Source organism: Homalodisca vitripennis, chromosome X, assembly GCF_021130785.1.
Source record: "Homalodisca vitripennis isolate AUS2020 chromosome X, UT_GWSS_2.1, whole genome shotgun sequence".
Classification (NCBI taxonomy): Eukaryota; Metazoa; Arthropoda; class Insecta; order Hemiptera; family Cicadellidae; genus Homalodisca; species Homalodisca vitripennis.
In genome coordinates this window covers 82,641,923-82,656,978 of record NC_060215.1, presented here as the reverse complement: position 1 = coordinate 82,656,978, position 15,056 = coordinate 82,641,923, and the positions used below count along the sequence as shown (strand labels likewise).

The 15,056-nt window shown below is 33.6% G+C and overlaps 1 protein-coding gene across 8 annotated transcripts in view; it reads right to left on the bottom strand.

The window, feature by feature from the left end:
- LOC124369271 (filamin-A) overlaps positions 1-15,056 on the bottom strand; it is a 254,692-nt gene that overhangs the window by 52,318 nt on the left and 187,318 nt on the right. The window contains exon 1 of one of the 8 annotated variants that reach the window (XM_046827180.1): positions 8,146-8,363. The exons of the other annotated variants lie outside the window; for them this stretch is intronic. Coding sequence (XP_046683136.1) covers positions 8,146-8,359 — 214 coding nt within the window. The 5' untranslated portion in view covers positions 8,360-8,363. Of the gene's footprint in view, positions 1-8,145; positions 8,364-15,056 lie in introns of those variants that run through there. 8 annotated transcript variants of the gene reach the window in all.

Sequence of the window (15,056 nt, the reverse complement as noted above, 5' to 3'; positions counted from 1 at the left end):
AGAACAAAACAGTGTATTTTATATCTTGTCGGTTTATAATATACGATGGTGCATACATGGTGGAAAGCTCAAGAAAAAGGAGTTCCAACTAAAATAGCAAGTGAATCATCATACCTCTCTCTATACTAAATTTAACAAATGAATCAACAACTCTGCTGCAATTTACTTATATATGCTGCGACAAAAACTTTCATCCTACGTTCTCAGTCTCGTTCCAAAAATACACAAGCAGTGATTCTTTCGAGGGCGATAGTCTACTCATCCGCTTTGGCGACTCTACAAGTAACTGAAGCTCTGACTGAGCCCGATTCTTTCTGATTCATCTGACATCTCCACTTGTTTACTAATGTTCTAGTTTGGAATAACGCCAATTCTTACCACCAACAATGTCCACTATCACAAATTCCAGTTTTTGTCATATAAATGTAAGCTGCGGAGAAGTTGTTTTAACCTTTACATAGAGAGTATTTATTTCAGAGATAAGTTTTACATTCCCGTGAAACAATGCAATTAGAAGCGCAGCGCATTTTTATCTCACACTTTCAGACTCATCTTTTCGTAGAGTTTTTAAATATTAAATTATTTAAAACAATGATGAACCCAAAATAAAGGTGAATACAACATGTTTATTTGTTTAAGATATGAGGAAAAGGGGTTCTTCCATAATTTTTCACCTCCTCTAGTATGTCGGCATGTGTTATATAGTGCACCTGCTTCTGAGAAATGAGACGGTTTAGAAATGTTATGAACAGTGTAAATTTACAGGTACATGTATGCGTGACATTGTACGTACAATGTGTTCAGAGTTTACTCGTATTTTTGATTATGACAAGTTTATTGACTAGTTTTTTTTCCATAGGCTTAACCTTATGTCAAAGTTTGTTGACCAGAAGAAGAGGATAGATTCTAATCACTGAAACGTAGAACATCCGAAATCCCGTTATTATGTAAAATTACCCATCTTTAATAACAACATTTAAACATAGATGAAAGAGGTCGCAGTTTTCATCTATCGGTCAATAAACCGACTTCAGGTTATAAACCCTTTTGTTGATAATTTCTTAGTTTGTATATTATAAGATGGCGAATGATGGAAAATTAATAATTTCTGTATTTTAAGCGAAATATGTATTATTCGTTGAACTGCAATCCATACCAAATACTATTATAGTTAAATTATATATTTTTTACACGCGATAAATAATAGGTTAAAAATATAATACTATAAATTACAACTTTTCTACGCATAGTTCGAAATTGGTTAATAGGCAGAAGGGCATACAAGATTAATTTAAGGGTAGCTTCCTTTAAATAAAACACTTAATATACGACTTGATTTTACTAATGACGACATATTATAGGCCTAGAATTGCTACGTATTTAATAGTAATATGTACCAATATTTAATGCCAACATGTAACACTACTCTTTTACATATTGTGAGTGTTACAGGGGTTTTTTGTGATGTATATTAACAGCTCTTCTGCACCGGTATCTACGTATTATATTAGATATTCTGTTATTGTGAGCTACTCTAACATGGTTTGATCTTTATCGGCTTGAAAGTTACAATATGTAACTCACAACCTGTTCTGTTTTTGATCTTTGGTATTTTTGCAGAAGTTCGGTAGCTAACGAGCGAATATAAAATAAATTATCAAGAAATATGGTTGTGTCTGTAGCTGATTTATGCATTTTACAGTTTATACTGACTTGTAAACAACCAATACCGTTTTATTTGTACACCAGTAACAGGTTTCTGTAGACGCTTTTCCGTGTTGGTGCGAAAGATTTTGGTATAATGAGTATAATAAGGATTCTGCACGCACTATTAGGCAAAGAGTACTGCAAATTATACTAAAGTGTATGTTCATAAAACATTGCGCTCTAAATCTTTTCATCATGTAGTTTTCAAACCTCATTAAGAAAAATTCTAGTTCATGTATTTGGATGCCATGTTTTACTACGGTCTGCTTGTAACTCACTAGTGGTTTAACGAAGGCCATAAAACATGCGAATATATATTGTTTTAAATTTATTTCTTATTTGATAAACCTTTTAACTGCTCGGCGTTGTTGTGTAATAAACAACCCTACACGTGCCAAAGACCAAAGAATTTTCGAGTAAATTATTTATTCAAGAGTAAGTGAATAGTCCATTTTCCGTGGCGCGTCTTGGACCTGTGCCTGCCTATAAGTGTACTGGTAAACATCCTGTGTTGTGTGTGCGCTCACAGTGCAGCTTCTGTACAAGTCAACTTTGATGTCTATCCGAGGTTCACACAAGTATTAAGTGAATGCAACATTAATAGTTGACTGACACCAAATCGGATTTAAATGCAGCTCATATATCGTATTCACGTGATTCGTGTTTGGTGTGTGATTGTAACAAATTCGTAAACAGAAAACTCTAGTGTTCCCACTTAATTAGCAACTCGGGACATAAGAAAATGTTTAATTTGTAAAAAATTTAAGCTGACTGATGGGTCAATCTCGATGTTTCAACCTTTCCTGGTCCATTTAATTCAAAAATTGAGAATTTTGGACAAATTAATCCTCTTAGCTGTTCTATCAAATATATCCACTGTGTTTAATTGTGTACTCTTCTTGTATTTCAATTGAAAACTTCACAGTAAAAATTAAAACAGGAAGTTTTACACCTGAGATGTGTATGGCGTTTATACAGATTGTAATTTGTCGGGATTCCGTATTGAAGTTCAGGAAAGTAAACTCTTAATGTTCGTGTGACATTTGATTGACAGTCATTTACGCAGACAGCACAGCCCTTCATAGTGAGCCAGAAACGATTGGCGTTAAAATGTTGGCAAACGATTCAACATTTAATGAGATGTTTTCTGTTCTCTGAACAAACTAACTCTTTGTTTTGATACCGTTGTTTGAATGAACGGGTTTTGTGTTAGCTATTCTTGTAAGATCCAAGGATAATGTCAATGTCGTGCACGTGGTTTCAAACATCTGTGGTCAACATTAGTAAGCCGAATAATAATAAAATAAACGACACAACCAAGTCTGAACACATCTCAGGGTGTTATATCAGACGATATGTACAAGTAAAGTCAATAAATTACTATACAATATGATTATGAAATAAGATATTGTAATTTCCAGGTTTATGGGAATGTATGCTTATTACATGTTTTCAGGGTATGTAAATATATAAAATGTGTCATTCTTAATTTGCTTCATACCTTACAAAAAAGTGTAAATTTAACAAATAAAAAAGTGCGTTATTTTTAAATAAATTCAAACATCAAACAAAATGTCGTCACAAACCTTCAACAAGCAATGTTCAATATATTACATGAAATGATGTACATAACTAGCAATAAGTCGTTATAAACTGTCAACATAAAAACACAAATGCACAAGAAAACCTTTCAAAACCTGTTTTGTATGCAGAGTAGCTCTTAACTATCAACACCCTCTCCTCGCCTTTTGTTAACACTGGATAGTAAATGTATCACGAGCGGTATTGTCATATCGTCCGTCTTGAAGTAACATTTAAATTTGGATTATTTAAAATCTGATTTAAAAATAAAATAAGTCAATCTTAACGAACCTAGTATAAGGTGAAATACATTTGTTTCTAATATCGTTTATATGTTATGAAATAATTTTTTTGTTATTATTATACATAGACTACATATCATTATACCAATAAATCGTGTGTTGCGGCAGTGCTACACTAACAATAAGTACAAAGTCTGCTACAGAAGAGAAACGCTTTTTTCTCTTGTGCAGTAGGTTGTTTCTCGCGTGGCGTGAGTTATTTATGAGAGTTATATTGGGGTCCTGGTCGTGTTTGTTCATACGGACCGAGATCTCGACGATGTTATGCAGACAGGTTAAAATGTAAGAAACTCATCAATTAGTGTCGCCGAGGCAAGGTCTCAGGACTATTTTTGTCACGTTTTGGGACACCCCTGACGATCTACATGCCATTCTTGTGACTCACTCTGCACCACTCGATATGGTTTTCACACTACTGTCTTCAGTTGCCTTGTAGACCATTAGCAAAGTTACAGTATGTGCTAAGCTATTTCATTTTATGTACATTCTACAAGAATGAGCTTAAGGTGTAGGACATTTTCGTCAAACTCTATTCCTGAAAGCCGTATAAAATATTGTGAACGTATCTATAGTTGTGGCAATAAATATTTCCTTAGATAAATGTACGCTCAAAAGCAAAACAGTGCACTTTCTAGCCGAGATAGAAATACTACACTCGGGGATTGTACATAATCAGAGAGAGCAGCTTCTTCAATCCGATTAACAGATTTGTTTCTTTCCTCAAGTCTTGAATGTCTGATTTAAACGATGAAATTCGTTAGTAAAGTAGGGGTACACTGTGCGTACAATATGAGACACTAAATACTTTGTAATTATGAAAGAGGTCTACCTCACTCCCCTGAACAACTTTAACTTGTAGATTATAGTACCTCAGCTAGTGAATGTGCCTATACGTCCTAAAATGTTGATTCTTTTGCGACCTCAAAATCTTTTGTACGATAATGCTGTAAATGTTAATGATAATACTAAATCAATTGCAACAGGTAAAGAATCAATAAACATTGAAACAATAGTACCGAACTGTGGCTACCCGTTCTGTTAACAGGCCGATACTAACAGAAGACAGCCAATTCAGCCAACAATTTTAAATGTGGGATCGGTTTAGTTTTTAATGTGCTGGAATAATAACACCAACATTGAAGAAACTGCATGGAACTATGCATGGAACTGTGCTACAACCGTTCATTTTTAACTCACAAAAACACTATGAAGAATTATTGAAAAATTAACGTTTGTATAAGAATATAATTATAATTCAGTGTCGTATACTAAATGCAAATAATTATAAATAACCCCACTTCTTGGTTACTAAATTCGTATTGTTACTATTTCAAACTATAAAGTAAATTATAATACGTTTCCCAACAATCCTCTACTTATTACAATTCTTGGTCGGATAAAATCTTTCAAATTCTATTTACGAATTAATAACGACAATAAAAGGAGCTATTTATCCGAATTTCAAAAACTCTGTACCCGTTCCTCCCGTATCAATTTTAAGTTTACGTTCAAAGTAATTAAGGTTATGTTTGACGTGATTACCAAATTTGTTATACAAAGAGTCATTGATCATAGTGTAAGTAAAAAGTAATTTGAAAGTTATGGAATAAGTGGGTAAAATGTAAATAACATGTGTGTGTTTAAGTTATTATTTTTTCTTATGTTTTAATCCAAAGAAACCTACAAACTTCAATTGATAAAAATATTATGTATGACCACGGCTCAATAATGTAATATTATAATCAGGTGATTAGAGCAGCTAAAATAAAACAACTGATTGATGTGGCTCACAAACAGTGCTGTCATATAATGGCAGTAGACAGTAATAGTACTCGGTTTTATAAATGCACATTATCTCCTTTATTTATAAACTGGCTTTCTTAAAAACTTGGTATCATTGGATTTATAATTAAATTTTATAACTAAAATGTAATAAATGTGAATTTTAAGATTTTAGGAAGCCGCCAGTTTTAAAATAAAGCTTCTAGCAACATTTTTGTCTCTACTTAGGCCTTTATGTTATAAAGCTATATACCAAATTTCAACTTAATACAACAAGCCATTCTCAAATAAAAATGTTAAGTAAAAACACAATATGGCGGCTATTCGGGTAATTATTCAGTTGTCGAAAGTTTTAATGATATTTTGGTTTGTCTTTGGTCAAGGAATAATACCTGAAACTATTGATAGAGACTTTTGAGACACTCTGTACATCGTAAATTGTAAAATTTACAGAGTTCAATATTGTACGTAATAATAATAATAATAATAATAATAATAATAATCTCTTTATTGCATTCTTTTAACAATTTTTACATCGTATCGCAATCGTCAACAGTTTTTATAAGTCCATTTACACGAGATCATCCACACATTCACACAACCTCACACTCACAATTCTTGCAATCATTCAGGTCACAATCGCATTGACCTCAGATCCAGCAATCTTAAATATCCCAGCGGCTTGCCATGAATTCATCAACAGAGTAGAAAGCCTTGGACTCCAAAAGGAGTTTGAGACGCGTTTTAAATTGATTTTGATTATTGGAAATTTTGATTTCTTCAGGGAGCCTGTTGATTAATCTGACACCAACTTCTTGCGGTAGATTTTGCGCTAATGTCAATCTGTGTTGATGTTGACGTGAATTCTCCTTAAATGCAAGAATAGAGCATCTATGGAATCCGATCTATAAGTCGTATGACAAAATCCCTTGTTTGGTGGTTAAAACTTATGGTTAGAAAATAAATTGTATGGATTAACTTTAACATCCCGAATGTCAAAACAAGAAATATATTCATTCCTTAATTACGATTTCCTTTCAGCAGCTATATAAACACACAGAATCTTTGATTTTAATTTATGTGCTTTGGTGTAGTTGTAAAATCTGTTCATGGAGTCTTCGTTATTTTAATTAAAAGTTATATTTAAAAAAAGAATAGGCATAGAGCAGAATGGAAGTAATTATCAAGATCTAACATATGAATGAAAGTTATATAATATTTAAGGAAAGCCATCATTACTCTGGAAAACAGTTTATATTCATAACGGGGTAGAAATCATAAACTGTAAACAAAACTTGTAAATAATTTCCAAACTTCGAAAGGGTTAAACTAGTTCCTTAAAATATGAAACATATATCAAGATAATAAAAGGTTAGCACTCACACGTACAACTTCATGGTTATGTACCCAAACTGGGATATACTGACTTAAAAAGGCTAGCTACATACATGTAACATTTAAAATGTGTTGGAATTGTCTATCTATCGTTCTTTATTTGTTTGGCAAATGCTTACCACACCTCCACTTGATATCTATGCATCATTTGGCTAATGATAAAAATGATAAAAATGATAAAGTATGGTATACCAAGGTTAATGCATGAATAGGTCAAAGGCGTAATATGACTTACTTTTGTTAATTACAAGTTTTTGTTATCATCGCGTTCGTTTTTATCTTGTTCTTTTTAGTACATTACAATTGGGCATATATGTGCCGGGTTATTATATATTATGGGCCAATATATACTATAGGTAGTAAACTTTAACTATATTTTATTACAATAAAACGAGACGTGGCAAAATATTACAGAATTGTAAAATATTGTATATATTTATGTGTGTGTATGTATGAGGGTATCGTAAATATATTGGCATGAATTTAAGTTTGAAACAGTTATTAAAATAGTTCAAAGTGCAGATTATATTACAGGACCACAATAACATATAATACTCATAATTTTGTTTAGCTTAGAAAATCTTGAGTTAAGACTCTTCAATGGGCTCAATGATAACGGGAAGGACAACGATAAATTAAAATAAACAGTCTAATAGGCAGGATATGATAATAATATACGAGGGACAAAGTAAAAATAATTATGAACACGACGTGACTCATGAACGTGGAGCTATATTAAACTAGGACAAGCTGGACACCCTACCGGCACATTTGTGGCTTCCAGTACCTACACCTGAGAGTCGGTACCGGCGCACGGCGACCGTGTAGTACGGTCCTGGGTTGTGCTGGATATTGTTACTGGATACCTTCTAGAGAACCATATCCAACTAAACTACAATGCTACCTCATGCAGAACTTAACTGTCTATGGAAAACTTTCAAACCATTCCAAAAACATGCAGTCATTTCGTGTGCCATCTGAACACATTGTGACTTCATTTAAAAACATCTCAAAAAGCTTTCTACTGAATGCAGCGGCGGAAACCGAACCGGGATCACGAATCCAGTAGAAAAAACGTGTTCCCTTATTGTACTTGCAATAGCGCGCATTTCAAGAGGGGGGCGAACACAGTCTCCAAAAGGCACAGAAACTGAAACCCATACTGGAGTTATCCTCGCTTGTGGCCGAGGATCTCGTAAAAGGCGGTTGTGCTGAAAATCGGATGAACTTAAGGTAACAGTTTAAGTTTACAACTTAACTAAGGTACGGTTTGGGGCTAAACATTACTGTAAATACTGTGATGCGGTGAGTACCTCGAGCGCTAAGCTGCCAGCAGCTACCAATCAAGGCCGGGGGCGCACGCGCACAGCACACATACCTTTGCGAGACTGGAAGTAGTATTGCACCTGGAAATTGAGCGGCTCAAAGTCGATGTTGGGATTTTCGAATCCAACAATAGGTTCCGACGCACACGCGTAACACACGGATTGCTCTTCGCCGTCGATCTCACTGAGGGTTATGTGCTTTAGGAAGGCCCTGTAGAGAGAGCACCACTCGCTCCACGTGGCTTCTACTGGCTCGACCAAGAACATGGTCCCTCGCGCGCGGTCGCAGTCTGAGGTGGAGGTCTCGATGGGCCGCCGAAGCCTGCCCCACCCCCACCCCACCCCGCCGGACCCACCGCCCCACCCACACCCCCGCCACAAACCGACTCATCGTACACTCAATTTCGATCATCGGTGATTATCATCACAATTTAATATATTCAAACATAAATATAAGAAATATATTCTAAGAAATGTTCTGCAACGTACAATTTCTTTCACCCACACCGACAACTTGAACATAATAATCACCGAGTCGGTTAAGCAGTAAACAAAGTTAATATCCGGTTTAAAATGGCAAAATGTTAAATGGTAATACAGAAACCATTGACAGTGATCGCCAGAGTGAAGGGTGGGTTAGACAGGAGGCGAAGCACACAACAAGCCAGAAGGGGTGTGTGTTTGTTTACAAGTGGCAGACAATAAGCTTTGAGAGGTTGCCAGATCTGATATAACAATGTGTGCGAGTGGGCTCCGTGCCATCCCACCTGTGGAGCATTGTGTGCAGTGCCCATCTGATACTGTACTGTCTCCCTCTCCCTCACTCTCTTACTCTCGCACACTACTCAACACTCATTCAACACAGGTAGTGGAAGTACCCTAGACCTGTTTGGTTCACTAAAATTGGGTTCACATAGTAACAAGAAAAGTTTCACTTGTTAATATTAGCCCATTAAAAATGAATACTGTTCTTTTTAGCTTTCTTCGCGTGTATGGCATTTATTTGTTATATATTATTAACTGCAACAATTGATGTATATTTGTTACGATGTAAAGAAAACTTGGACAATATACAGTATGTTTGAAAGCTCGTTAAACTGGTATCTACTGTAGCCAAAACTGAAAGCTCCACTTTCCATAAGTGGAGGAGGGGGGGGGGTTTTAAAGGCGTGTAGTTTGATACTAAAAGTGATTAAAACTTGTCTGAGTTTCATTTTAAATAAGTAATTTTTCTGAGTTTGTCCTGGGATAATAATTGTGATAAAATTTAATTTCAAAAGTCAGTGGCTTCTGAACATCTTTAAGATCTAAAGAGACGTGAAACCGTTCTGTTACTGTTATAGAGTTATACCATTTTGTTATATATTTTATACTTATTTATTATTAATTTATGCTGTTGGTTTTAGTTACTGTACATGAACTCTTATATTTGCTATGCTGTATCAGTTATGTACCAGCCAATATGTTGTTTGATACCTTATAATAATAGATTTTAGGTCGATTAACACTACTCTATTACATAATATATAATTGTAATGAGCTAGTGCACATGTAACTAGATGCATATCTGTGTAAGTAGCATTAAAATGAATAAATACTTATATTTAATGACTTTCGAATACAAAGAACATAATATTCAAGTAAATCTTAGAAAGATAAGAACAACAAATTGTTGAGTACATGGATCAGTTCGTAGATTTTAGTCAATCATTGTTTTACAAAATAATGCCTGTAAATAGTTGTTTTCTCTTTGTATGCAGTTTTGGCAAGAGTTTATTTAGGAAATAAAAATACTGGGAAGTTAAAACACGCTTGTTCAATAATATCACTTTTTCATTTGTTTCAGGACCCTCCTCACAATAATTAACATGTGGAAAAGATTATATTTTACATAGAGCTTACCATATTAAAATGTCTGAACCGCTTTATACTCGTATAGTATTGAGAGATTTCACCACAGACATATTACAATATGTGTAACGTTACGTGAACTCAGTAAGGGGAGTCAGGAGAAATTGCAATACCGATTTCATCATTCTATTAGGTGCCCCAGCCACAACAGAGTTAAATATTGTGTCGTTTGATCTAACCAAAATTGTGGTACCGGTTATAGGCATGAACATTTACTTGTAGCCATTATTACAAACGAGTTTCAGACTTTACTTTTGACTATTTTTGCCAATAATATTAATACAGCCAAAAATAATTACTAACAACATATCAATGTTACTGACTACGGATTCCACTTAACTGATGTGTATCATTTCGGTTGAAATGATTTTGGTTAAGTGTATTTAATAAAATTAAACTTCGGACCAAGGAATTCAGTTAACGAGATGTATTTTATAATAATATTTCTGTGAAGGATTTTGCTATAATTTGGTTTTAAATCAGAAAATCAACTTTTTGTCATAAAAATACAGTAAAAATGCTTCGGAACATGATATATTATGTAGTAATTCGTTATAATATTTTGTAGTACTCAAATGTACCAAAATGAGCACACCATATTATCACAAACTAAGCCATTTCTTCATCTTTGCAAATATACTCGCACTCCCACAAAGCCCATTCTACTTAAGAACGTTAAATTTCGCAGGCATAACATTGCATGGAAGAACTAATGAAGATATTAAGGACGACAACAGTTTGGTTTACCAAGTTGTAAAATTGTGTTGTAACCAGACGTACGGCGTTGACCAAATAGCGTTCGAAAAACGCCAATTACTCTAAATTGATCAAGATTTGTCAGTGGTCAATGATGACAGACACGTACGGATACACAAGACATAATAAATCATAATCCAATGTCCAATGTTATTACATCGTTACTACAGTTATAGATATTACAACAAATATTTCCTATATAGTTAGTTGAATGTAATTGTGCGTTGTAAGTCACTTATGAAATTTAATACCCTAATAACCTTATAGCATTAACTAACATATTTTATTCCAAAAACAATATACTTCTAAAAAAAAAAAAAAACACTACTATTTTGCCATCTTTCTAAATAACACAACATTAATTTAATCTGAAATATTTTGAAACATTTTTTAAATTAAGATGATTACTAAGATAATTTATAATTTTTTTATCAGCCTACAGAGGCTGAACCTTAAACGACATCGCTTTAAGTAGGAATCTTAGTACTAATGTATGTTTTGCAGAAAAATATCATGGATCTGAATAAAAATTGATTTTTTTAAATAATGAATATTACTGCATTACTGGCTGGTTTTCAGACCAATAGCGTAATTGCTCAAGGTTAAATTAAAAAACACTGAGGGTAAGGTCGGGGTATTCTTTATAAACTCTTACAGTGTATTTCTAAGAATATATTGAACTTTTAAAATTGATCTACTTGTGTATCAAATAACATTTTTTCAGGAGCTAGACATACCTGAATAGGATAGGTTCATTATTGTACAATATACACAACCTTTGGTCAACGGCATTTTATTTCGATTTCAACCTATCCAATTTTATTCCTTGATTTACCTTTTGATTTCTTCTTTTTGAATAAACACGTTAGAACAAAAACTTCAACAACAAAGCATTTTTGAACGCCAGAGTTCAATTATGAATTTCAGAGTGGGTTTAGAAATTAATGAAAATCAAATGGCCTAACTTAGGTTATAAAGTGTCAAACCAAACGAAAAATATATTGGCCTATACATCTTGAATACTGGCAAAATGAAGAGCAGGTGTTTAGTAGATGAATTGTGCCGAGTATATTTTGGATAGACGGGTCGTGGATATTGCGCAAGAGCCAAGGACACTTACAACTCTAGAGGAGAGAAATAATCGTCATTTACACATTCCATTCTGGGTAACAGTCATGTCGTGTGTTAACGCCTCTGATATTGTACACACAAGGGATAAATAAAGCAAGAAAGGGAATAAATTGAACATCGAAGAAAAGTATAGGTAAGATAAATAAAATAAATATACAAGTAAGATAATACAAAATAAATGAAGAAACACTCAGATCAAAAATAAAAAACTTTATAACTTAAACTACCTAACATCATCCTAAAAATAGGTGAAACAATGAAGGAACATCTGATTTGTTACATCTCATAAAGATGGAGGGTCGTCTCTCTGCACACAATGCACGTACTCGTGTCGATGTTTCGGGATCCTCTTCCTGTCACCATATTGTTTACTCTATCTTGTGTATGTGTCAAAATATCAACTTTCACTCTATATAACGTCCCAGGGTTAACTTATTCTGTATTTGAAAATTAACAAAATCTGTCAAATCGTAGAAGAACTGAAGATAGGAGAGTAAATCTTCCGCTGTTAGAATTTTACTAAAACAAAAAATACGGTATTTTTTATTGTTGAACTAAAAATAGTTATATGTCTTCGTATTCAAATACATAATTTGTAAATATAATTTTAAGACAACATAAAAAATCCGAGTAGCAAAAGAAATAGTTACAATACCATGTCCTTTACGAAACCAAACGAAAATTCTCCTGTTTAATATAAAATTCAATAATGTGCTACATTTTGGCAATCTACACTTACGGAACAAGCCTGGATAACTTTATAAAAATAGTTCACTAAATTAGTTACTAAGAGTTTTTGTTGTCGCACTTCGTCATTATTAAATATGTTCGTTAACTGTAAATCCATGACTATTAACACGTTCGCTACCGAGGAGCATAGTAGCTATGTCTGATGACACTTGTATTATCATACAGTGAGCCACTTGGTTGCCAAAGTGTTAAATACAAAAGGTAAAGTAATTAAACCAAAACTTGTCACCTGTTAGGTTTAAATATTGCCAAACAGATATATATTCCAGTGTCGGAAGTAAAGCTGACGACCGTCTTTCATAACAATATAATTAAAGTAATAGTAAAATTATAACTTAATACAGTTAAAATTGACTAAATTAATAAAACTATTGTAAACTGATTTAATTTGGTTGTTGTATAAATTTTTTTATAATATCCTTAAACTTTAGATATAATAAATAACCTCTGTAAATATAGACACGGAAAGCTTGCAAAATTATGCTCAGTTTGACTCCCTCACTCTCCGCTTTTACGTCTCTAGCAAATGTTTAAAAGCCGGTGGCTGATGTTACTGTAGACTAAGAATCAAAGATCAAAGCGCGAATCTGAAGCGACCGGTGTTTGCATATTAGTCTAAGAGTGTTTGTTTCTTCGCCTGCATCATTTATAACTGGATTGTGTTTGTAAGCAACACGTCAAGAGCCGCAAAGAAAATGCTTATTTATTTCTGATAAATGGCCTTGCCAGCGTAAAAACCATGAAATAGTCGACTGCCCCATTCACAGTGTACTTCATCATAGGTCTCAATAAATATAACTTATGCATACAAGCAACCAATACTGTTAATCTATTCCCACATGTATTAATCGCTCATACTGGATGTGGCAACGTAGTTACCTACAGTATATTATGGATTATCAATTTTCACTCAGAACTTTAAAGAATTCATGTTAATTCAAATTACCCTTGAAAATGAAAATTTTACCTTTATAATAATTTAATAATCGTAGTAACCTGATTGTAGTTATTCACAATGACGCTCGATATATTCTAATTTCGGATATTGAACTTGTGATTGTGATTTGAACCGAGGATACTGCATTTGGGGGGGGGGGGGGGTTTGGAAATTATTGATGAATATGCATCGTCCATACTAATATTAATAAATGACAATCAAGTCTCATATGAGTATCGGCCGTTTGACAAGGAAAATCGAGATCCGGGTTTTACCAGACGAACTGTTATGGTGTGTCCAGATGGACAGAGTAGTACAAGGAGAGTCTACAAAGCTAAGATGGGAGGATAAGTCATAGAGCCAAACCCTGATCTAAGATGTCCAAGGTAGAACTAACCGGAAAGTAACCAGTCAGCAAAGTGTAACTTTTATAAGAAAATAGTATACACTTCACATAACGTAGCTATTGTGGGAAGGGTTGAATCAATGTGAATTATGAGTTAAGCTCCATTTCACTTTCCTTTTAGTGCAGCATCTGAAAATTTGACGCTATCACAGACTTAACTCCTGGAATCTGGAATTATGTTCACCTGAAGAGATCCAAAAAAACGTCGGCGACCAAGAGGCTCAAAATGAACTCGTTTTGTCAACAAAGACACCCGGACTACAAAATATAGTGTATCCGCACAAGATTTAATATGCTGAGAATGCTGCTAAACTCAAAATTCACAACATATACTTCTTACTATACAAGTGATCTTAGCCTTCTCATAGTAAATACCGATGAGGAGTAGGTGGAATAGTGTCAATACAAGCATATATATATATATATATATATATATATATATATATATATATATATATATATATATAGACACGAGGGATTTGATGATTAGTTGAATTCAGGTAGAAGGTTTTCTTATTTCATATTCAGAGCTGTACCCGTTCTCGAGAATCGTGCGGGTCGTAATGCTTCGCTAACGCTCAGCCAAATAAAGTTTAATATATAAAAATAATCAGTTTATTTTTTAGAAAAAGTTAACTTAATCTCGAGACCGAATCTAATCGGAAGAAATGCATTAATTTAACAAAATAAAAGAATAATTTAAACTACGAAATTGACATAAATTAACTACAGTTTTTAATTTAAGGAGTATTTTTTTTGACGAAAAATAAAGATACGAGGAAATACCAAATGACCTTTTTTAAAGATTAATAATGTTTTAATAAATATTCACGTAGATTTGTGTTCCGATCTTTTGTTGTTCACAATTAGACTTTGAACACAAGTAAACACGGAGAATTACCTAGATTTAACTTCAGTTTGAACTTTTCAGGCGTTTTGTGACTTAACCGTTAGAGATACGACACACATTTACTGGACCTAGGATATAAGCTAAGTTTTCTGGTTTGCAAGTTATAGACTTTGGGAGAAAAGACTACACTGTTAAGCCTCTCTGACTTTTTAAAGTAATTTCT